This window comes from Rhea pennata, chromosome 6 (assembly GCF_028389875.1).
Source record: "Rhea pennata isolate bPtePen1 chromosome 6, bPtePen1.pri, whole genome shotgun sequence".
In the NCBI taxonomy this organism is placed as follows: Eukaryota; Metazoa; Chordata; class Aves; order Rheiformes; family Rheidae; genus Rhea; species Rhea pennata.
In genome coordinates this window covers 5,967,974-5,993,623 of record NC_084668.1, presented here as the reverse complement: position 1 = coordinate 5,993,623, position 25,650 = coordinate 5,967,974, and the positions used below count along the sequence as shown (strand labels likewise).

General features: G+C 34.1%; 1 protein-coding gene across 1 annotated transcript in view; it reads right to left on the bottom strand.

The window, feature by feature from the left end:
- Nucleotides 1-25,650, bottom strand: part of LRP1B (LDL receptor related protein 1B) — a 339,912-nt gene that overhangs the window by 202,622 nt on the left and 111,640 nt on the right. The window contains exons 20-28 of the mRNA XM_062578228.1: nt 24,624-24,869; nt 16,445-16,642; nt 14,749-14,953; nt 12,919-13,083; nt 11,506-11,750; nt 6,215-6,346; nt 4,782-5,009; nt 1,651-1,825; nt 1,248-1,342 (exon numbers count right to left, since the gene is read on the bottom strand). Coding sequence (XP_062434212.1) covers nt 1,248-1,342; nt 1,651-1,825; nt 4,782-5,009; nt 6,215-6,346; nt 11,506-11,750; nt 12,919-13,083; nt 14,749-14,953; nt 16,445-16,642; nt 24,624-24,869 — 1,689 coding nt within the window. The remainder of the gene's footprint in view (nt 1-1,247; nt 1,343-1,650; nt 1,826-4,781; nt 5,010-6,214; nt 6,347-11,505; nt 11,751-12,918; nt 13,084-14,748; nt 14,954-16,444; nt 16,643-24,623; nt 24,870-25,650) is intronic.

The window sequence follows — 25,650 nt, the reverse complement described above, 5'->3', positions numbered from 1 at the left end:
ATTATTATGCAATGAGAACTTTTGATGTGAAAAAAATATCTTGATCATGTTAAATTAGTCCACTACTACACAACGACAATTTGCCTCACTCACAGATCTGTGGTGAAATAAAAAACAAAAACAAAAAAACAAAACCCCACTTTTGTCACAATTCTCAGCCCTACAAGGCATAAACAGATGTTTAACTGCATACATAAATAGTCCATCTGATACCAGTAAGACATGTCCACGAACAAAAAATGTCACAAAACGTGGATTTGCACACGCAGCCTACACAGTCAGAGCTGACATAATTACAGGAAGAAGCAACACTTAGCATTTATGTATTTGGTTCAGTGGGTTTACTGATAGTCAAAACAAACTTGATAGTAACTGTAAGGACTGGAATTCAGAGCCCTGTGACCCTGTCATCTATCATATAATATTCAGTGTATATTGTTGCACACAACATTATTTCTTAATATTATCCAATTATTATTAAATTCCTCTGTGCTCACCTTAAATTCAGTGGCTTGAGCACTTTTTTTCCAAATACATAGACTGCAGTCTCTTAAAGTGGATAGATATAAAACCAAACCAACAATAAAAGAGTTACCACACATTTTCTATAGAACAGTTTTGAATTTATGGACTAAAATGCATATATTGTGTTTGCTCTAACCTCAAATTATTGTGTCATTTATTTTTGCTTTGGCTCACTTACATTCAGTTACAAAAAACACAGTAAATGCTTTAAACACTTTATTGATGGGGCATTAAAAAGGCAAAACTCTTAATGTCTTAAGAGATTAAGACTCTTAAGAGTCAAATTACCTTTTCATCATGTACCTGGCATATTGGTGAGAAAAGTTATGTTTCCAGTAAGAATCCTCCCACATATTTATTAAAATCAGTTTATTAAGAATTATCTTACACTACATATAAAAAAGCAGTTTATTAAAAAACCCGCTCTTTGTATTTTTACCCGTGACCTAAAGATGGAGACAGATATAAGGGTGCCATTTCACCTTCAATCTATGTATCTATTGTAATCCCCAAAAGTAATACTTGTATCATTTGACTCACTGTAGTGATTAAAATGGGACAAAAATATCTTAGAACAGTAAAACACAAAAATATGTCAGGTGTTTTTCATGTCTCTATGCACATTAATATGATTGTTCTACATCATGATATACATAAGTAGCATTTCAAGACAATTTCCATATTAACGTACCATCAAATAAGAAACAAAAAAGAGTATTTACCAACAGGATCTTTTTGATTCTGAAAGAGTATTTTGCTGTTGCTGCCATCCATGTTTGCCATATTAATTGTGTTTCCATCCGTCCAATAAAGCTTGCTGAAGAAGAAACACAGCATACTGTAAATGTTGCCTTATGTACACAGTAATTTTAATACACCAATAGTGAAAATGTGCATAGATTTAAAAAGTAGGCATAACATATAACTAATGGTTATACAATTTAACTACCAGTAGGCTTTGCTATAGAAGGAATATTCAGTTAAGAAATTCAGTGCAAAATCTTTCAAATGCATGCATTTAGTATAATTTTGCAGGAAAACAGAATGAGCAAGCTCAAAATCTGAACGAAAAAGAAATCTTCTGATGAGCTTTATGGAAACTTATTAAAACTACAAATATATTACCCTCTTACTGGGTGAACTGCAAGACACTGTGGTTTATCAATTCCATGGATGATGGAAGTTTTCAAGGAACCATCTAAATGTGCCACATTAATTTGTGTTTCATCAAATTCTGAGCTAATCCAGTATAAATTACGTGATATCCAATCCACTGCAAGACCTCTGATACTCTGAGTATCTGCAAAAAGTGAAAGCAGTTCTTTAGATTTACTTTCTAAACTTTTTGACTTTCAGAAAAAAAAACACTTCTTTGGCAATTTGTTAATAAACTCTTGCAATACTCAAAAAAGATGCAATTAGAAATCATATTTTTGAGCCAGAAACAGCAACAATAATTAACATGGAAATTACACTTAAGATTCCGGAATTCATCTATAAATACTTGCAAAAAGATCAGCATAAAACCTACTGTCCAAATATAATAATAAAACTTAGCCTGTGTATTTTTTCAGGGCATTTTCTACTTAGAAAATCATTTATTACTCAGTGCTCTGCTAAAAAGTCTTTACATGATGATGAAGAATGTGTTAGGTTCCACTAGGAAGTTCAAAGATCATATTTAAACAAACATACATCTTGTATCTTGTGGTAAGAGGAAGCTTCATGTTTCTTTGAGTGTGAGAGGCATAGAATGTGAGAGATACAGAATATATGAAGGAGTTATAAAACAAAGCTATATTGAAGTTTAAAAGCCTACTTACTTCTGTGCTAAGCCTTCTTGTTGCTACAGAAAATCTAGATTAAAGTCATTGGTCAATATATGGGGGGTGAGGAGGAAGGAGAGAAAAGAAGGAAAAAAAAAGATTTGGAGATGGCACCAGAACAAATAATTCTATAGCAGCAGATCTACTGCTAGTAGTATAAGTAGATAAATAAAGCTTCTTCAGTACTGCAGCTACTTATTTCTGTAACTGATACTTACTGTTGCTTTGAAGACTCCAACTTACTCCCTCCTTGGGATTTGAAAAGGAAAGATGTCATACTAAGAACAAACATCCTAGACCTGAAACACATCTGAAGACCTGAAAGCTTCACTAAAGGCACAAGACTGCAACCAAATCTACTGCCCTGACTGATTAAGGCATAAAGTGCCATAAGTCAAGAGTCACTGGAGGGAATTACTGTTCTTATTGTAGGTATGATACTTGATATGAACTTCAAATTCAGTAAACAGTACAAGCAAGAATTTTTGAAATGATGCATTTTAAGGCATCATTTTTAAGGCATTATGTGTAGCCTGACACAGACAGTTCTATCCAGAGCCTATTACAAACAATTTCTATTAAATATGCAAGAGCTTTTATGGGAGAACAATGACTAGTGAGAATACAGCACTTAAAAGCATGCCAGTTAGGAGGAAGCAACCTGTGAACTAGGGTGGTGGTCGGAATCAGCTGAGGTGGCAAAATATGCCTAAGGTATGATTGTTTTGGTAGCTTCATAGGTTTTTTTGCAAGTGATAGTCCTCCTTAGCACAATATTGATTAAAGAACGAAAAAGGAAAATGCATGGATCATGATGACACATCACTAGATGTGCCTCTACTAGGCACACTTTAAACACTCTTTAAACATTCTCATGGTCACCAGAAATTTATGTTTTCCTGCACTCCATACCTTAAATGCTGAGTGTAACCGCTGCTGAAGGTCTGAATACCAGCATGTCCTGCCTTGGCTTAGCAATGGTTCATATTAGCCAACATCTTTGTAGACTGGAAAACAGGCTGGGGGGTGATTTCATTACGGTTCACAATTTACAGTATCTCAACTTACTTTGGTTACTTGCATTGAATTTTTCTCACTGCTGCACTGACATAGATGTTGCAGTTTACTGGCCTGCACATATTTAAGGTTAAATGGTGATTGGACTTTAGTGTTAGACTAACTAGCGTTAGACTAGTGTTGGACTTAGAAGTTTGCCATCCTTTGGAAATGAAACAAAGGACACCAAACATACAACCATGACCCATTTTAAACAGAACTCCTGCATTTTTAAGATTGGAAGAACTAGCAAACAAGGATTTCATAATTTCATCCTCCTAAAAAGATTAAAACATGACTTTGACGTGGTTGTGACATTGGCTTAATACTTCATTCAGTGAGAATCCCACTAGCATATGCTTATAAAGCTTCTTATGTTCTTATGAGAAGTAAGAAAATACAACAGTAAGCAAATGTGATCATTTACATAGAACAAGCAGTCCCTGTAACATTTGGATTTGTCAGAACACTGTAATTTTGTAAATTTTATATAAAGAAATTACATCTGACACACACAAAGTTTACCCCACAATGGAAACCAAATTCCATTGGTAATATAGGTTTCCCTTTATTGCTGTAAGCAACCTACTTATAATAAGAAAGCTCAGGAAAACCTCAGTTGTAGTATTGCAACTGAAGCAGCAATGACAGTAGAAGGATACCTAGGATTCGAAGGTGCAGAATCAAAAGACTTCAGTTCTACACGGTGAAAATATTGGCCCTATCTGAGTCAATACTAGACCTGAATAGCCTGATGACATTCAGTTTGAACCTTACACACACTGCAAGAAGACAACAGGTAATGTATGGTTTGATCCCCTGATGGTGCCAAGCATGTAGCTAATATTCCCAAAGTAATGCTTTCTTGCATTTCTGAATTTGAAATTCAAGTTAAAGATTAAAGCAGAAAGATCTACATTCACTGGAAAGAAAAAAAAAAGGGGGGGGGGTGTTCTGATGGAGCTAATTTCTTCTGTAAGTCAGCACAGCCAGCCAAAGGATATAAGAAGTCCACATGAAATTTTTCAATGCAAAGCTATTTCAGGACACAGTTACTTTTCTGCTTTTTGTCTTTAAACATTCTACCTCTCCAGAAAACAATATTTTAATTATTCGTTACACTGTATTTAAATTCTCTATAAAACATGTTATGTCTTAACTATATTTAAATAAAAATCATTAATATATCTATAAAATGAACTATAATCCTAAATAAAAGGATCTTTTTTTATTATTTACACTAATTACCCAATATCAGTGAAAGGCATTCTTAACAAAAACTTGAATTCTCAAATTCTCATACTGTTGCATTCAAAAAATACACAAGTATCTACCGCTAATGAGTTGCTTTAAATTTAATATTATGCTATTTACCTCTTGAGATAATGGTTTCTAAGCCAGTCCCATTAATAAAGGCACGCTTGATGGTCTGTGTTTTCACATCAGTCCAATATAAGCGTTCCTCAACGGCATCAAAATCTATGACCGTGACATCATCAATGTCAGGAACAGTGAAGGCTGTGATGAAGTTGAAGTACGGGTTCTCTATGTCCACCCCTCTTATTTCTGAATGTCTTGCATACAGAAGAAATTTCTTTTTTTCTGTAGAGAAACAGGAAAATATCAGTCCTCATCTTCCCTACCTCAATGGCTAAATGAAGTCAAATGAATAGAACACTTTCCAAATGTTTAATTAAACTGAATGAATGATTTAGGTTTTCTAGAAAGCCTGTAACCAAATAACATCCAAAACTCAAAGTATGTAACAGAGTATAAAATCATATGAAAAATATATTAATCCTGGATACTGAAAAAGATGTTACTATGCCACCCTATCAATATAGACTTGTAAAAATCTAAGAAAAAAACTTAGAAACTATTTTAAAACTTGTATCTCTCTTATCCCAAACAAAAAAATACTGCTTCACTTGCACATTATAACAGAAACCAACATTTGATATCTCAGGGGAACAGAATATCACTGTAAGAAGAACACTTTGAAAATAATGAAAGTTAGTAGGAATCCCTCAATGTATGTGCTAAATGTCAAAGGCAGAAAGTGGGGTAAAGAAAGGAAAACTTGTTGAATGTTAAAAAAAATTTAGACATCCACTAATGAAAAGTGCAGTATATAAAATCAGTAAAGCAGAACAGAACCCTACCTTTTACCCTCAACCTCTAAAATGTTTTAGCAAAGGTCAGTATATAAACTGCAAAGGTACCCTCTTTCTTTGTAATATCCTATGATAAAACATTTTTCTTCAGATTTCCTACACTATTAATGGGCACTGAGAAGTATATTGTATTACAAGGTTTTACAAATAATGGACACAATTATTTGACATTTCTAGGGCTTTTACAGCTTAAAAGTGTTATAATTTTTATAAAACTCTCCTGCAAAGCTGCATGTTTAATATTTATTCTTCATTTTAGCTCTTAATCCTTGAAAATGAAACTAAGACAACTTTAGAACAGGTAGAGATTAAAGCCATTAAGTACCTTTTTGTTATTCAGGTTACTTGACTCATCATTTTCTGATAATACTCTTTACACTATTAATCTTCCTGTTTTGCAAAGATAAGTTCCACTAGCATGTCATACACATGAGCAATAGAAAAAAATGACTAAGTGAGTAACATCAAAGCTCCACACACCTCATGTATTATCAAATCTCAAAAAGTAACGTCCCGTTAAAATTTATCACTACAACACACTGCAAAGACTATTTTTAAGATCATGTATTCTAATTTCTCCAGTTAAAAAAGTTAAAATCAATAAAATTTTCAGGTTTTAGGAGAAAAACTTACCGTAACATGTTTTCCTGTCTACAGATAGTTTCATCAGATGAGGACATGCACATGCAGCGCTTCTGTTGTGACTGATCAGACACATGTGCGAACACGGACCTCTGCCCTCATTAGCAGCGCATGGATTAGAAGCTGGAATCACACAATGAAATACACAAAATATAAAAACACCATTTGGAGCTAGTCTTCATTCTTATATCAATGTCTAGAATATGTCACTGTCCATTTTCTTGTTATATTCTGATGTTTAATGAATTTATCCTATAGACTTCAAAATCGCCTTTTTAGCTTTTAGTTGAAAAGAAACAAGATTTGGGGAGAAAAGTTAATTTATATAAAAAGTCCTAGAAGAGTTTTTTTTTTTTTTTTTGACAGGGCTTTTATTATTGTTGTTCTGAAAAAGTAAACAACAGCAGTAAAAATAATGTAAATATCTATGGAGAAATTTAAGTATGTATCAAGACATACACGTAATTTTACAGTATAACACTAAAAAACTTACATACTATAAGGCCTTATCTTCATTACTGTCCCCCTTCTTTCAAACTTATCTCTAAAATTTTCAGCTAAAAAAAAAAACTAATTGCTCAAAATGTTATCCTTGTGTTAGTCATAAAATATAATGAATATTCTCCAGTTTTCTAACCCCCCCCCACCATTCGGTCTCACTTAGATTTCTTACCCTATTAAGACACTCTGGAGGAGAATGGCCTTATTTAGTTTTCCAGTGTACATTTTGTACCATCAAGCTCTATTCTCTCATCTAAATACTAAATTTCAATAATTCAGTTTTCCTTAAATACAGTCAAGAGGCAAAATAATACAGTAAATGCACCGACATTAATAACTGTTACTAACATTACGGAAGGTTGTATTAAAATTTTGTGCTAATTTATTCACTACCTGTATGACTTTTTGTGACATTTTAATTACAGAAATTCTTATGTTAAGTGCATGATATCAATCTTATGTAATTCTGCTGGCATAATCTATGTCTTTTGTCAAACCAGCATAAGCTAAGTTGGGAAGAAAGTGGTGAAAATTCTGCCATGTAAATAAGTTGTATAAATGGTCACAGTTATTTACAATGGATATAAATGATGATTTTTTTTTTTTTTTTTTTTGCTACAGCTTTTCCTTCTTTAAGGATGTTCCCAGGCTAGAATCAAAAGGTTTCCATGCAAGCCAGATATAGGAACTACAATAAAGAATCAAATCATCAGATAGGTGAACAAATGTGATACAATGTGAAAAAGTCAGACAACGTTTGTATCACGAGCTCACGCTTCACCAATCACAGCTACGAATGCAGCTCCACACAGCAGCTATTCAGATAACGTATTTAAATTCCAAAAGACTTTCAGCAAATTCCCTAGAAGATTCTTTTGTAAAAAAAACTAAGCCACGATGGAGAAAAGGAAAGTCCTATCATAGATTAATAACTTAATAAAAGACAGGAAGTAAAGGGTAAGAATAAACATCTAGTTTTCAAAATAAAGAGATTTTCTGTGGCAGAGGCATGCACCCTTCAATGCTTTCATTCTCACCCTTCTGAGTTTTCATTCATGTGTTATACCTCCAAGACCCTTCTCTGAAGCACAAGAATTTATATTTAGGAAATGACAGCCCAATACCTCTCCCATTACAAGAGCTATGACATACTAAACAGAAATATCAAGTAGCAGGATCAAGACAAACAAGATGAGCTGCTATCTCACACAGGGCATAGTTACACTGCAGAACTGTCTGTCCAAAAAGCTGTGCATATCCAGAGCTTATGTAAGTTCAAAAATCAATTAGAAAACTCCATGCAAGAAAAACCTGTCTTCAAAAAAGACATCATTTTAGGTTCAAAAATCCAGTCACTGATTACTGGAAGTTTGCAAGGTGTACTGTAGGAGCATGACTGTATCTTTCTTCAGCTCCACACTTTCCTGTGGGCATTGGTCATCTACTATTATCAAAGACAAGCTGCTCAGATTAATTCAGGAAAGCTTCCTATTATGTTATGATTCCTAATGCACACATTAGGACAAAAATTATAAAAATAGAACTTATGCAAGGAGTAAAGGAATCCAGTTTAAAGTACTGAAAGACTTAAAAAGTACATGTATTTTGCATATTTTGTAACACATATACCAATCTTATTGGTGGTTTTTAAGTGAAAATAATGTACACAAATAGCTTATGATTAAATCTCAAACTAATAAAATTTTAAAAAATCTCCACCAAGATAAAATAATCAAAACTTTGCTCATGTGCGTCTTAACATAAATAACCTTTTACAGAAAGGACCTTAACAGCTGGCAATACAGGCCTCAACAGAGTACCATAACAAAACAGTACTCTAAGTTAAATATTTTGATGCTTTAATTACAAAATAGCGGCCCAGTAGTGCCAGTATACTTTATGTTCAGCAGTTGTTATACCACTTGACTTATTTTTTAATCTATAAAAATTCAGTCTGCAAAATGAAAAATAACACCAAGGCGACCATTTTTAAATACAAAGTAATACCCTTAAGAAATGTAAGGAAGTGGAGAATGGCTAAGGAATTCATAGCTAACTTTAATGATAATGATCCTCACAGATAATGTTCCTAGTAGTATATCTTGCCTCTCAAAATGTTAAGTTGAACAAACCTACGAACATTACAAAAATATGGGGAAAAATGTACATACACACATGTAAACGTATATAGGTACATACGCATCCTTTTAAAAGTATATATTCACAAATTAGACATGCATTATTATAGATATATCTATAAAAATGCTTTATTCACAACCTAGATAATCTGTATCCTTAAACTTCTTTTCACTAAATAACCCACAGAAAGTCAAAGGCAGATGATGGAGAATTAAAGACAGTGGAGTTACTGGAGAAGAAGGAAGAGCTTATGGAAAATAGGGGACAGTGAGGCTACTGCAGAAGAGTATTTGCTGGACTAAACTCACACATATGCACAACTAAGTTAGTTATTAGGCAGCTCACACCATTAATATTAGTATTCAGAACTCATTTTGTTTTGCAGGATCTCTTTAACCATTTACAAATAATCCACAAGTTACAGATTTAAAAATACAGAAAAGCCCACACAGGCTAAATTCTTTCCTCTGACAGCTGATACAACCAATAAATCATTTGCTAGTGCTCCATCTCTGCTAAGGAAAGTTATATTTAAGAGCTGGACCATCCTGGGAAAGGTGGCATTCTAGCTTAGGATCAGAGGTTCTGAACTCTCTCCCTGTTTTGATCATTAATCTAACACATTTCTTTTCAGGAAGAGGTTTTGTACCTTACCAGCATAATGTCTTCCTGTCCTATACTTGGTTTTGTATCTTTAATTTTAAAGAAATTTTAAGCGATGTAGCTATAGTTGTAACTAAAAAATCCACTTTATTAGCCATTAGTAACATTTTACATTTTATCTGGGAGTTCATTGAGAGGATGACCTCCAAGTATCCATCTGACAAAATAACTGAACACATTCACTCAGAAATGCATTCTTCCACTCTGTATCCTATCCTATGCCTTCATTACTACTACAACTACTATCTTATGCTCATTATTTCACATTGAATATATGCAAATTCAAATTTCCAAAGCCCCCTAGAAAATGATTATGTAATAATAACCACTTTCCAACTATTTCCATTAACATTTGTAATTCCCAAATCATGGACTTTTTTGGGCTCAGTATTAAAAAGATCAGAGAAAGAGGGAAAACAAAGCCCAATGGAATATGTATTTTAAATGCTATACACAACATGCTTAGATACAGAGTCTATATATTGCGGTAATCAAAGTTGAAAAATTTAAATCTGAAAATTTTACATCATCATAGCTTTGCATATGTGTCTGTGTTTATAAGCCTTACAATCCCTACAGAAATAAAATACACAGTCGTAATGCAGAAACATACTAAATATGTTACTGATGGGCTACGCTCTTATTACTTTCTTGGTCCTGATGAGCAGTTGTTCACATGTATGAACACTGATGTCATTAATTTAAATTTCTTGACTAAGTGTTCACCAACTGAATGGGAGGTTTCCAATCCAGTAATAAAATAATTTGAAACTTCAGCTGAAATTAAAGGAAATCATTAATCCTTTTGCCTACGTAAAATAAAAGAAAGCCACTGTAAATTTGTCTCAAGGGGCTAAGTTTTAGCAGGTTCTTGCATATTTCACTGAGAATTAAACAAAGTATTTCATTAAATCAGATAGCTATAATTCAAGAGGTTTTCTGTATTTGGTGGTCTTCAAATACTAGAATTTAAAATAAAACTGTAAATGGATCACATTTCATCTACCTAAGTTCAAAGCCTAGGCACATACCAGCTTTCTATAACTGTTTATCAATGTTCTGGTGTTATATAAGTGTTGCTAAAGAATTGTAAAGGAAATATATACACACGAACAGGTAACTTTTATACAGACGATGTTTGAAAGTAAAAATTACAAAATAATATGTCAAGAAATAATTAAAGAATTTCCTATTACTTTTTAATTCATGTATATGCTATGAACTTCCTTTCAGCCTGGCTAGTTATCCACACCAAAAATAAGATTTTATGTTTCCTGAAGTTTTAGACTTGGAACTCACGCCTCTAGCAGGCTGAGTCTATCCTCCTATGTAAAACATACTATGTTAATTTAAAATTGCAAGGTGTAAATGTTACTGTTAGGTAAGAGCTGTTAAGTGAATAGGATATGCTTTTGAAAAGGTTTAATCTATAGATAAAACCCTACTTAGGCTATTTAGGTAGGGCAGCAGTCTCTACTGGTACAATCTAAATTACATAGTCCTAATAGAAAAAAGACAAAGAGGACTGAGACGGAAATAAAGACAGAGAACAGAATTAGCAAATTAAGACAAATATAATACAGAATGAACACATATTCTAATAAAAACTGTGCACATGGCTTATTTCACAGAAAAAGCTCTAGGAAGAAGCACAAGAAAGACAGCTAAGAGCTTTTGGCAGACTAGTTCTTTCAAATAAATGAAATTAAGGTAGAAGTCTTTTAAAGACATGTGGTTCTGTATTATATTCACTACAGGACAAGAACAGGAGTCAAAATGGACAATGTTCACAGACACTAACCCCATGAAACTTCTAGTTCAAAAAAACCTGTATTACCACCCAAGGAACACTTGTGACTTAAGAGTTAATTAGGAATTGTTCAAGACAAATCTATACACAAATCCATATCTATATAAAATGAATAATTTTTTTCCCCTCAGAAAAATAATAAATAACTATGCTATAAATAGATAATTACCTTGTGGTTGACGACTTGGATGATATATCTGAAGATCAAATGGCTGAGCACTTGTTTTTTGTATTACGCTGACATTCTGGCCAGTCCACTTATTAGCTTTTGCCAGTGTATTTGTCCGCCAATCAGTCCAATATACTTCACTCCCATATAAAGAAACAGCAAATGGGTGAGAAAGATATTCATGACCTCGTATGATCTCTATCATGCCTGTTCCATCATATAATGCAGAATAAATGGCATCCGATCTACAAGATAAATCCAAACTTATGATTACACACAATTTTTTTAAAGATCTACACAATCATTGTAACACTGGTGCAAAATGTCATATTCTGATACTTACATACTGGTCAGGCTGAAGAATATTTACAGACCAATCATTAACTTCAGAGTTGACAGAGTACACATTACTAATTTCTAAACTAGGATAGCAAATTCTGTTTTGCTTGTATACTGTTTTTAAAATTTCATGTAGTAGAAATACAGTCGTAAAAACCAATTTCCATTCACATAAACTTAGAGAAAAAATACTACATGGCTTGGGTTTTCCACGGTAAGTGCCAAGGTGCAGCAAGGGCTGGCTGGTTGCTAAAGTATGAGGAGCAAGGAGTCACGCATGATAATGGGGCCAGCAAGGCAGAAGCCTTGACGGCCATCGACCCATCCTACCACACTCACACAGGGCAAGATGGCAGGCCTGAGGCTGGCAGACAGGTTCAATCAAGAGTCCAGCTCAACAGAAAAGTCTGTGGTGATGAGGCAGGAAATCAATCTGCAGGTCAGAATCAGAATCAGGTCCAATGACGGTAACTAAGGTCAGATACAGCCCAGTGATCACCAAGTGGGTCCAAAGTGATGAGAAAAGCCTGAGGGCAGGCAGGAAGACGGGTCTGGACCAGCAGGATCCGCAGCCAAACAAGGGCAAAGCTGTGGTGGAACTGGAGACCTGCTGAGGCAGGGGCTGAAGGCCCCAGGCTGAGCTGAAATGGTCCTGCTCAAAGGTCCTGGGCCCTCACACTAGGCGTGTGGCTGAAGGCCCCAGGTGAGGCTGATCAGGGCCATTAATGCCTACTGGTGGCCTTAAGGCCCTGACCATTGATCACATGACTGTTAATTGGATCAATTACTCTTCTTCTCTCAAGAGTGTAAGCAAGACTTCTCATTCAGTTTCTTCTGTATTTTAACAAAAATTTAGCATTTACATGCTGAATGCAACAAACATATTCCCAGTAGTAAACGGCTATATGCCAAAGACTGCAAAGGACACAGAACTGAACCACGAAGACTTACAAAGTGGTAATGCCGTTAAAGAAATGCACATAACATATATTCCATTTGCAATGCAGTTCACGTTTATTATATGTAAGAATAAGTAGCTATGAACACATAACAAGGATATTGTTATCTCTTTACCTGGCATCTGTCCACACTATTCTTTTTTCAAAGTGATCCACAGTAAGGCCATTAGGCCATGCTCCAGTATCCATATCTTTATATATGATCTTTCTCTCTGCTCCACTCATGGAAGCAGATTCAATGCGAGGAAAATTTGCATCCCAGTCTGTCCAAAACAGAATTCTGGTGAGAGGAAAAGAGAATATAACAACATCTTAAAGCTTCCAAAATTTTTAAGGGTCTCAAAAAGACCAAAGGTGGTAAAAGGTTCATATATTTAAGAGTTTATTAAGGAATATACATAGATGAATTTGGGCAACTATACAAATTCCCTAAAGTTATAGGGTAAAATGGAGGGAATATTTCATTATTAATATTTCACCAATTTTAGAGCAATCATGAAACCAAAAAGCCACCTCTCTTAAAAAGTCTAGAAGAGGTTTTTTTTTTTTTAATGTCCACTAGTGACAGCTTGTCTTGTTTTCCCTCCACAATTTGATACCCAGCTCATCAAAAAATGATTCTGAGAGCCTTTGAAAGCAATCCACAGATGACGAGGATGGGGAGGGAAGAAAGGGGGAAAAAAAAGTAATGTGAGGTAGAAAGGATATAGGAATATGATAAAATAGGCATTTGTGGGATTTTAAACAAATTGATCTTGCTAAGAAGACTGGACATGGTATTGTATGGTAGGTATGTACTATAATCAAAGCAGTTCCATGTTAAATAGTAGAAGCAGTTTCACCAAAAGACAAAAATACATACTATTTTTAACTTACTAAGTTTTCCAAGATGCACACAGTTTTTACATCTCTTAAAAGAAAACAATACATTTGATACAGTAAGTTGAAATAGTTTTAAGTAAGAATTAACTGCAGAGAGACTGGACTATATCACAGCTGTATCACAGCTTTTGACAAGTAAGGACTTTGGACGGTTTCAGTCCTTAACACAATCTCACAATACCTTTCCACTTAGTGCCTGTGAAAAATAATACACAGTGTTTTTAAATAACCGCTCAAGCAAAGTATTGATTCTCTGACAATTTACCCACATACTTTTCATCATCCCAAAACATGTAAAGTGGGTATTTACATTATCTACACTAACTTTCAATTTAGGTTCTCTGAATCAACTTAGTAGAGGCTCCAAGTTCCTCTTATGGACTGTGCAAGTAACTGAACTGCACCCAGATTAGGTAACAAACATAAACTACTCTGTGTGAATACAAAGGGGCAGCATGTGAGGAAGGCACAACCAACACATTTTCCAGCATACAGCTTGCATTTCTGCACATCATATAATTTTAAGTAAGTAAACTTCCGCTCTGAAAATAGTATTTTAAAAAATCTCAGCTAGACTACTTGCATTAATCAAATTGAAAATAAAATTGAAATTGTGGGAGTCATCTCACTCAAATTTTAGTCTTTTCATTACATTTAAGCTAGTCTTTTATAGTCCCACCAAAATCAATCTCAAAATGAGAAAAACTGCCTTGGCAATGTCTAAATATGTCCCATAACCATACAGGAATGTTAGACCAGTGGATCCAACTAACCACCACACTACTAAAATTAAACAAAACAATTGCAGAGCAAGGGAAATTATTTGCCAAGAGATACCTGCATCTCCTGTCTTACCCTCTCTTGTCGACTCACCTTGTTTTGCCTCTTTTCATTGGGGCAAAACAGATTACAATGGATGGCATTTGACTCAAAACACAGGCTCAAGAATTAATAAAGAAATGTTAGATCCTGTAACTTACAGCAAAAAGGAACTTCAACAATCTTATATTTAATCTCCAGCTTTAAACTTTGCAACATGAAAAAGAAACCTTTTTGTAGTTACCCATATCTGGGATCCAAAGCAATAGCCCTTGGATGTTCCATAGCTCCTGCTATTAATGTCGTTCTCAAAGTGCCATCCAGTTTTGCTACTTCAATTTGGTCCAGATTGCTGTCTATCCAGTATATGTTTCCTGCAATCCAGTCTACAGTAAGGCCTTCAGGAGTAGCCAGACCATGCTGTACTACCACCTCAATGGCGCTTACACCTTAAAAAACAAAACAAACAAAAACTTAAAGGGCTAATACAGAGTCTGATATAGTGGACATAGACATAGAAATCTATTTTACACTTTTGGAGAGAACTCATTTGATGGGTCATACAGTATTTTGTTCCCATGCAACTTTTTTTTTTTTTTTTTTTTTTTTTTTTAATGGATGTGATAGCTTGTTATAAAGAAATACAGTTTTGGCCACATATAAATAAATGAGTAATTTTATTCCACAGTAATAGAAATTTTTAGATCTTAGATAGTTTATTAACTAAAGCCCTGAAACTTTCAATAAAGGCCAGAGCTCACATGTGGAGTCACACTGGAGATGTACATATGCCCTCTCACGAGGGATCCCTTTTGCAGTATCTGTGAAGCACATGCTCATGCTCCATGTCCCAGTGGCATAGGAAACAAAATTTGTTCAGCTCCATTTCAGTTCTTTCTCAACCAAGGTAAGAGATAAATTAGAAAGATTGTGATGGAGAGAGAAAAGCAGGGAGAATCAAAAGCATGTTTAGATTACACATTTTGAAAAACTCTACAGTAAATAAACTTGCTTTACTTCTTTGAATTCACATCTACAATTCATACTGTTACTGACTGCAAACCTGTTCCTACCATAAACTTTGTGAAGATCTCGAAATTTTTCACATAAGCAGCAACTACAGAGGCACTCAGCCCTCAGGATTTTCAGGAAGAAAGAGTGCTTTGTGGAGATACAGATTTTATAGACAGCTGCAGGACTGAGAGAATAATTAATTTTAATAACAGAAGGCACCTGGATTCTGGTACAGTGTGACCTCAACACACGGTGATGACAACAGACTCCACCTTACTAGCTTCATGCAAACATAGCACAGCCATTAATGGAAAGTGGCAAGTCTTTCACTTTCTTTACACACTGAGCAGTATGCACACTGTAGGGTATTTCTGTCCCATTCTGGATATGCTTCTCTTTCTTAGCTCACGTGAAAACGAAAGCGCCTGAAGTCATACTTCAGCAACATTTTATAGAAACGCTTTTTTATATATTGTAAGATTATACTGAATTATAGGCAATAATTATGTTACCAAGGTAAAGATCACGTCTCTTTGAATGCTATAAAATTATGAAGCAAAATCCTTCACCTACAATGAGTACTGAAAATTTATCAGAGACCTCATAAATCCTCATGTTTTTTTTTCTTTTTTTCCTTTTTTTTTTTTTTTTTAAGGTGAAGCTAACTGAATTACAAAAAGGAAAAATCAGTATTTCTGTCATTGGAGTAGGAAGAAATACCAGTCCTCTGTGCCATTTTCTCCCTGCTACAACATATTGCAGATGGCAATTATTACAAAGTCTTTTCCTAGCTGTACATTACACACTTTTTTAAAGGCCAAATGCCATTACAGATTTTGTTTCTGTTAATGGTAGCTCAGTTAAAATTTGTCAGGCCCAACATCCTGCAGTTTTCACTACTAATAAATCTAAGATTGAATTCATACCTCCAGTATCAGAAAGCTTGCCTCTGTAAATCTTGTCCTCCACCACATCTGTCCAGTACAGTAAACTGTGATTGAAATGGAAATCAAGTGCTATTGTATTTCTCAAACCAGGGACTAAGAGGCTGTAGTCACGTTTGTGAAGATCAATTTTTCTGATCTCATGTCGAATAGAAAAAATTATGAAAGCCTCAAATGGATCTGGAAGCAAAAGATTATACATTTCAAAAAAATAATAAAGAAGAGATTGTTACATATTGATATAAATGACACACGGAATAAGAAAGGCATAGAATATTTTATTGGAAGAAAAGGAATATTAAAACAATTCACTTCCTGATAAGAAGTCTTCCAAAAGAGCGTGGTGCTAATAATGCCAAGGTCATGGGTTCAATCCCCATATGGGCCACTTGTTTGAGGGTTGGACTAGATGATTTCCAGTGGTCCCTTCCAACCTTACCAATTCTATGATTCTATGAAACTTATTTTTAGTCCAACAAAATTCTCACTTCTCCATTCTAGCATTATCTTTGATCACATGTAGAGATACTAAACATTAAAATCAGGAATATCATACTCAACTGTTGAGCTATATTTTTATAGCTCGACCACAAGGACTTCCATAACTAGTATTTAAAAAGTTTGAAGCCACCAAAATTAAAATCCATGTTCACAAAAGCTTCAGAAAAATTAATCTGTTAAATTATCCATTATTCCAAAACCTAGTTAGTTAAAACAATTTACTAAAACATTCATAACGTCATTTTTTTAAATTGAAGTGGTTATTAAAAAAAACATCTAACTGCAAAATACTAAGCAAAGAAGCATTTTATATGCTTATTGACATACTCCATCACCAAGCCCATCTACTACTGAAGTTTATTTTTGTACCCTTGCTGTATGATTAATGATAGATAATTTTTGCATATGTGCGCATGTTTGTGAGTTTATATAAAACTGTATTTATAAGCACATGTAAACACTCTCTCCATAGATCACATACATTATAATTTGATTTTGTATAATAATTCTTACACTTTCTACATTAGGAAAAATTTTTCAAACAAGTAGCTAAAGTAGTTAAAAACAAAGTAGTTAAACAAGTAGTTTAACAAACTACTAGTTTAACAAACAAGTAGTTAAAAAATAGGACCTCTAAACTACCCAGTCTACCCAGTGCATCCACTTTAATAAACAAACATTTTCACATCCATCCTTTTCTTTCAGAAATTAGCTTTCTTTTGTTGTAACCCTTCCCCGTAGAATGCAACATGAATGAAACGGGAATAGAAATTTTTTTCTTCCATCCAATAAGACCTCCATCTTATATAGAAAATTGCTTACTGGCAACTTATGACAATAGACAGCATTGCACTGTTCTCCTAAAATAGTCAGAAATTCCCTAAATTATCATGCAATATAATTATATGTATCATATTTTAAAGATAAATTTAATGTTCTTTTCTTGCCGATCATTGCACATACAGATTCAATTATGTATGACATGTTAAATTAAAAGGTTCCTCAGCAGAGCAGTGTTTCTGGTCATGAAGTACCTGTTCATAAGCTGCTTGGCCTTTCCAAATGATCCTGATATTTGTGAGGGTAATGACTGAGTTTCTGCAAAAAGCCAACTAGTGCAGAGCTTTGAAAAATTGAACAGCTTTATGAAGAACAGGATCGCTGACATTAGTAGCTGTTTCACAAGAATCAGCTATCTGAATCTGAGGAGCAGTTTAACGGCACTTCCTAATTTCTGATAAATTAGCAGCTACAATGTAGGAGACCAAAAGCTACCTACATACTGCTGTTTCGGCAACTGCAATGTGTAAGAACACAGACATGATGAACACCACCAGTAACTTCTTTGGGTTTCTCAATAGTGAACAAAACAATTTAAAAAAGAATCATAACAAATTTATGTTCTATTGGATGAGATTTTTTCATTCTAGCAAGAGAGAGTCTAACTTAAGCTCCATAAAATAAAATGCAAATAGAGGAACACTCATGAAAAGGATTAAAATTCAACATGATCTTGACAAATTTAAGATACAGTACTTAAATGTAAATCAGTAATGAGAAATGGGTAAAAAATAGCAATTTATATGGAAGTGAATATAAACAAAGTAGCATCATTTTGTTTATTTGGACTTTTTCATTTGAAAGTGTAGGTCATACACAGCTTTTTTCCCCCTCTGTCTTATCCTTCCCATATCAATATGAAGAGATGTAAATTCAGATCCTTGATTACTGTGGCTGATATACAGTCAATAAACAGAAGCGAGACTACATAAAATGAGAGAATGAGTGGTACTGTGACAAAAAAAGAGATAAGGCATCATAGCTGAAAAATTTATCAGAAAATGAGTTAAAAAGCAGACAGAAAAAATTATGATATAATTCTTCCACTCTTTCCTCCTAAGCTTTTGTGAAGACAGTTTACAATGTTGCACACTGTTCTAAGCATGGCTCTGGATGTGAATGTGAGCCACCTGTAGAACAGGAGAAATTAAGGCCAACAAGTGTGATCAAAGGTCTGAAAGTATGACCTGCAAGGAAAGAGTGAATTAATTGGGACTGCTTAGTCTAAAAAAAGAATGGGCTGAGATGGAAGAGTGGAAGCACATAAAACTCTTCAAAGACAGAAAGAGCATGGGGAAAACCTTGTTTTCTAACCAAATAACAAGTAGGCCTAGGATTAAAGGCTGGAACTGGAGTAAACAGATTCAGCAAGATTAGAAAAAAACTTAAGGATAGTGATGCACTGAAATATATCATTCCTGAGAGATTGGGAGTTCACCACTGAAGGTGTCCTGAAGGTCTTCAAAGCAGATAAACAACAGCAAGATTATAGTCTTCCAACCTTATCCTTCCATGACTCCATGAAATAAGATGTATTATGGTGAGTTACAAACTAAAGGCTAAACTGAATTTTATTTAATGAGATTCTTCCATCACCTTATAAATAAATATTTGATCTTATTTTCCATCTTGATTGCTCTTCTGGAAATTCAGAGAAGACACTGTTTTTTTAAAAAAATAATCAAATCGTAAAATAATCTCATCTAAACCCGATTCAATATAATGGATTTTGACTCTGTTTTTTAAAGCTTTTAAAGAAAAGTAATTGATAATAATTTGTTGGACAAAAATCATCTATTCCTCTATGTTCTGATTTCATACACACACCAAGCTTTTTTACCATATAGGAAAGTATACCAAATACATGATTTAAACAAAGTATTGTGCATGAAGCATGAAAAGTGGTAAGAAAAAGATCTAATAGAAGAAAACTGTCCAAATGGACATACACACACACAAATCTGCACAGAAAGATCCAATGCTTCTCCTTTTCCAAAGGTTTTTAATCTGAAATTCTTTTTGTTTTTTGAAAATCCTAACCGAAGCTTTTTTGTTTCATTGAACCCTAATGTAAGAATATTAGCATAGCAATCTGTGCTTTTTTGAAATCTACCTCAAAGCAAAATGGTATCTTCACAGTTTAAAAAAAGCTTCATAAAAACTTCATCAGAAATTAGACATTGCTCAAAGAGGCTATGACTATCCTTCATCAAAATTTTTTCAATTGTAATATTAAAAACTATCTGGAAATTCTAATAAACTGAATTAAACACAACCTGAAACATATCAGGAATACAGAAATGGTATCTTCTTTTCCATATGTACAGCTAATGATATAAAATAAATGCATAGTTGAGTTCCAACAGCTTAGAAAATGTTGAATCATTTCTTAACTAAAACCATACCGGTTTTGAGTTCATTTAACTTGCCTTTTAATAAACCAAATTCTGAAAAGTCTGAACACAAACATTAGATATAAATATTTTTCAAGAGAAGAGTTTTCTGCACTTCTATCATCTAAGAGTTCAAGTGAAATACATCAGTGCAACTTGTTTTGAAAGATGTTTTAACAGAAGCAAGGAAGAAGAGAATGAAAATATATAATTATTATTTACTTTCTATTTCAATAATTGAGCTCTGTAGCTTAATTTCACTTGAATTGATACAATTTTAAGCATGAATAAAAAAATTACTCTTTGGAAAGTCAGTAATGTAATAATACACACACCAGAACAGCAAAAAATGAACCAGTTGGAAACAAAAGCTAGAAAGTGAAGAAACCCAAAAAAGAAAAATACAACATTTTAAAACCTCAAAAACTGAGAAGATAAGCAGAAATAAGGGAAAATGGGAAATGAAGAGAAAGACATTGAAAGAGATATTGATAGAGAAACTAAAAGAAAAGAATGTTATTAAGGTAATTATTTCTTTTCATTTATTATTCCATAATTTATCATATTTATATGGTAATTATTTAAATTCCTCTGGCAAACAGACTTTGATTCTTATATGCCATGAAAAATAATGTACTCACAAACATTAATGCATTTTCAGTATGCATATTCCTGTTAAATTTTTGATGGACACTCAAGCAAATGTTTTACAATAACTTGAAAAAGTGAAGAGCTGCATACTAGCTTTACATATTATTTCTATCTATTATTGAAGCGTTTACATATAGAAAAGTGATATTTTAGATGAAAAAAAGAATTAAAGGCTAAGTAATAATATTCTCATGGGGAATTTTTTTCTCTTTTAAAAAGGATTATTGGTGATTGCTCTAATGCAATACCTGAGTATTCCTCATTCAAGGCATTCTAAATCAATGTTGTTTTTGTAGGAATTCTTTTACACCATCCGGTATTACTGAAAAGGAAGAAGTTTGGCACTGTGGGGACTGTTTATCTTCATGAGAAAACTTTGAACTGTACTGGTCATATAATTATATGAAAGCTTTTTTTTTAATTTTATGTTCATTAAAAATCTCATCCTCAGAGACATTCATGGTGCGGGCAATACAAGGCTCATAGATTCACAAACAGGACCAAACTTGGCTCACTTTCCTAGTTAACTAAAATGCTGTTCATACAGTCAACAACCTAAGCATCAGAGTATCTGTCTTGTGGAGTATTTATGCCTTTCAACAAAAAAAATAAAACTAGCCCAGATTATTATTGACTATAGTGGCATATGTCATATTTAGCATGCAATAATTTTGTTGTGGTTTTGATCACATAAAGATAGAAGCTTTATGGTTTTTAGAGAAAGGTATCATTTTTCATATCAGCTGACATCACTGGTCTCAGATCATATATTTAATATTACATTTTTGACAAACTCTGTGAATATCAATTTGTAATTGCAGATTCTCAATAACATCAGTAAACATCAAGCACGAGTGTCTTATTGGCCCAGGAGAATTTGAGAAACCTTAGTTTCAATTTTGTTATATACGCTCTTCTACTGAAAAATATTCCCCCCTCCCCTTTTTTTTTGTCTTAGCTTCCATATATTGTTATGGTGATTTCAATTTGCTGTAATTTAATGTTTGTTTCAGGCTTTCCTCCATCAAATGATTAATATTTAAAAATGCTTTTACTCATCTTATATCTCTAACGCAATGAGAAGGCATCTTTGAATATTGAGAAATGTCAGTAATAAAACAAACTAGATTGATCAAGAGTGAATGGAAGTAAGGCTACAGCAGCATCATAAAAGAACTTTAATTGAGAGACATAAAACAAAATTCAGATGTACAAAATTACAGGAATATGCCAGTGATCCATGATTTGAAAGTCAACTATCAGCACAGCTCAGAAATGTCTTAGGAACATAGATTCCTGATCTCAGTTTGTAGTAGTAAATATTTACATACTATAGTATATAATAAACATGAAGACACTAAGACACAATTATTCTGGAAATTACAACAAAGCTTCTAGGCTGATAAAAATAAACACATTCTTAATGAATTGAAAGGCGCTCAAATGAAAGACAAAGAGCATTTGTAAAAGGCTATTTATTAGAATGTGTCAACTACAAAACTAAATTTTAGTTATTCAATGTTTTGAAAAATAGAAACATTTTTATTAGCTGCTATTGAAGTTTTGGCCATAAATAAATTGTGGGCCACATTACAGCTGTAACAAAGTTCTGAGATATTGTATAATTTAGCTCAAATATAGTCAAAGCAGAAGGATTAGAATTTGTCTTTTCTAAAATACGGACTGATCAGTTGACCAGTAATTAAATTATTCCACTTGAATAGCAGTGGGAAACATAGGCTTTTATTTCTAGCTCTGTAGTCCAGAAGTTTTTCATGCAATTCATCTGAAAAAATGCTGAGTACTGGAATAAATCTGGAATATTTAATCATATCTTTTGAGTTATGAAATATCAAACAAATGATAGGAGGAACAGTGTTGGAGGCATTTCAAATCGGAATTGATAGGTCACTAAAAAAGTAAAAGTAGGGAACAATCCTAATCTGGTACTTCCAAATTCTAGGAAATTTCTGCAGCCAATGTTATTTCACACAATCAATAGTATTTTTACCTCCTCTACATGGGGGTAAGGACATGAGTCTACAATTCACACATATTTGTATTGCACATACATGATTCACACTGCATTTGAAAAACAGAGACTCGTAACACAGCTTCTGAATCTTAATTCAATACAGAAAAAAAAAGTGAATGCATTTCCTTCCCCTCTGTTTTTGGCTTAGGTTTTTTTCCTCCTGGATTAGTAAACTGAACTGGCATACTGATGTCAAAAAACAAATGCCAGAATGTCGTAGTTTTTTTTTTAAAAAAAGCCTAAATTGTTAACACTAACAGACAGCAGCTAATTGGCTGTACATGTGTATGTTCACGTGTGCACGTGTGTGTGCACGTGTCCAAAGTTAAACTTCTGAACTGTCAAGCAGAAGCCTGTTACTTGTTAGCTGCAACTAGTTCAGCCTGCTCATAAATCGTGGTTACACCTGGACTAAACAGAAGTGACACATCCCAAATCTTCCAGTTAATAAAGAGCTGAGAGACAGAACCAACAATTAGGGGACTGATCATGAGCTGTGCTTCTGCATAGACAGTTTAGCTTGGGAAAACAGGGACCCTGGGGTTCCAGAAAGAACAGGATGCCAGAAAAAAGGGTTCCCCAAAAGAAGTGCTGGTCTTGGAAAAAGGATAGAGGGCCAAAAACAGGAAGATGAAGATCCTCAATTAGGGGATGATTCTGAAGATGAAAGAAAAGTGTGGAGACATGCTAGGGGACGCCCAAGGGACCCTGACCAGTAATATCCAAGACTCGTAACTGCACAGCATGAACTGACACAACTTTCTATCTTACGCCTGGGCCAGTATCAATCTCCCTGCAGGGAAGAGAAGTTGAAAACCAGAGAATATAACATTAGGAAGGGAGCAAGTGAGTAAGTATATGAGAAAATCAAGTAGGGTAAAAGTTCTAAGCTCACTTGTTCTTAAATAAAACCTGCTAGCCAGATCCACTATGAGTTGTTTACTGTGTCTCTCCCATAGCATAGAACTACTGCAAAAGAAAGGACAGAAACACTGGTCTGGAAAACAGGAAAGAAATTGGTGGTGAAGAGATGGCACGAGAACTTCATCTTTCAGCAGAAGCAAGCCCTTACAACAACTCAACCCATCTTTTCTGCAGCCTCAGTCAAAATTCCTTGATTCACTAAGTACACTGCTCCTCTTTTTTTCCAAGTATGGCCAGCAGGTGAGCATAAACCAACTGGCATATGGCAAAGCAGAGCTGCATGTTCATGCACATACATGTTCCTAAACCTCTTACAATGCTTGGAAATTGCATGTGGAGCCAGAACACAACAAGACAAAGCATTCCATGTTAAGATCTACTGGTTTTATTTGCATGTTAGAAGATTAATGTTAATATTTCCACATCATCAATGCAACTGATTTCTTTGAAATATACATCATATATACATACATACAAATATATATAAATATATATACATGTATCTCCCCTAAATACCAAATACACATGAAAAACTGTTTAGAACTTTGAACAAAACTTAGAAACTATTTGGTATTGATGTTATTTAGGAAGTTTATAAACAAGGAACTAATACTGCATTAGCCCTTCATCCTGCATCAAGGATGGGGATTATTTTAAGCGAGTTCTTGGTATTCCTACTAGACTCTAAATTTTCATAATCTAAACCTGCATTCTTTCATTAAAAGAAAGAACCAAAAAGAGGGAGGGGAATTCCCCTAAATGGACATAACAGCTATTAATGCCTGGAATATTGAAAATAAACTGAATCTCCACTTACCAGTACTAATGCAATTTTCTCCATCCTTACTGAGCTTCCAGCCTTCATAACAAGAGCACTTGACAGTATTTTTATGCTGTTCACATACTTGACTACACTTCAGGTGCTTAGTACAATAATCTGTAACTTCACAAGTTTTGTTGTCTATACTAAGACTGAATCCTGCAGGGCATGAGCACACAATTCTTCCTCCAGGAACCACAGAACATTGATGGCTACATCCACCATTGTTAAGTGAACATTCATCTGAAATAACATGAAAAAAGCATTAGGGGCCGCAAGTGCCATCAGTTATATTGTTACTTCTTAAAGCCATCAGGTTAACTGAAACACATAAAAAGCCTGTAAGAAGAGTCAGATGTTTACATCAGCTTAACAGTGTTTTTGTATTTATTTTTACAATTATCTAACTTGAAACTACTCAGCATGATAGCTTTATTGTAACTTTTCAAGATTTTAGCATGGCAGACATACAGTATGTACACATTTTGACATGCTCTCCAGGCATATTATTTCATTCATTTAAGAAGCAAAAAGTGGCCATACAGAACCAGTCCAAACAGCCCAATATCCCTTCTTCAACAGTGAACAAAAGCTGAGGCCTAGAGAAAGGAACAAACATACTTTTCCAGATGCTTCCCCTGTCTCCAGCCACTTGAGCTGATGGGTTCAAGAAGGCTCCAACTTTTAGTCCTATTTATCTATAACCTGAGTAACTTGTCAAAGAAATATGTACATACAAAGAATGAAAATCAGGATTCAATTTTTCTTCTTTTCCAAAAAAGTGTGGACAAATATTAGAGAATACTACTACTGCATTCTCTATGTCAGTATTCTCTCGTATTATATTCCACAGGTAACCAATAATTTGCAAAGCTCTGTTAAGGGATTTGAACGTGATTTGTAGAACCTTTGAAGCATTTGAATGGAAAGCATGATAATTGTGTACAGTCGTCTGTGGGAAATTCTGTGAACCCTAAAGCAAGAAAAGCATAGAATCACTATCATTTATCTATGCTACCACTGA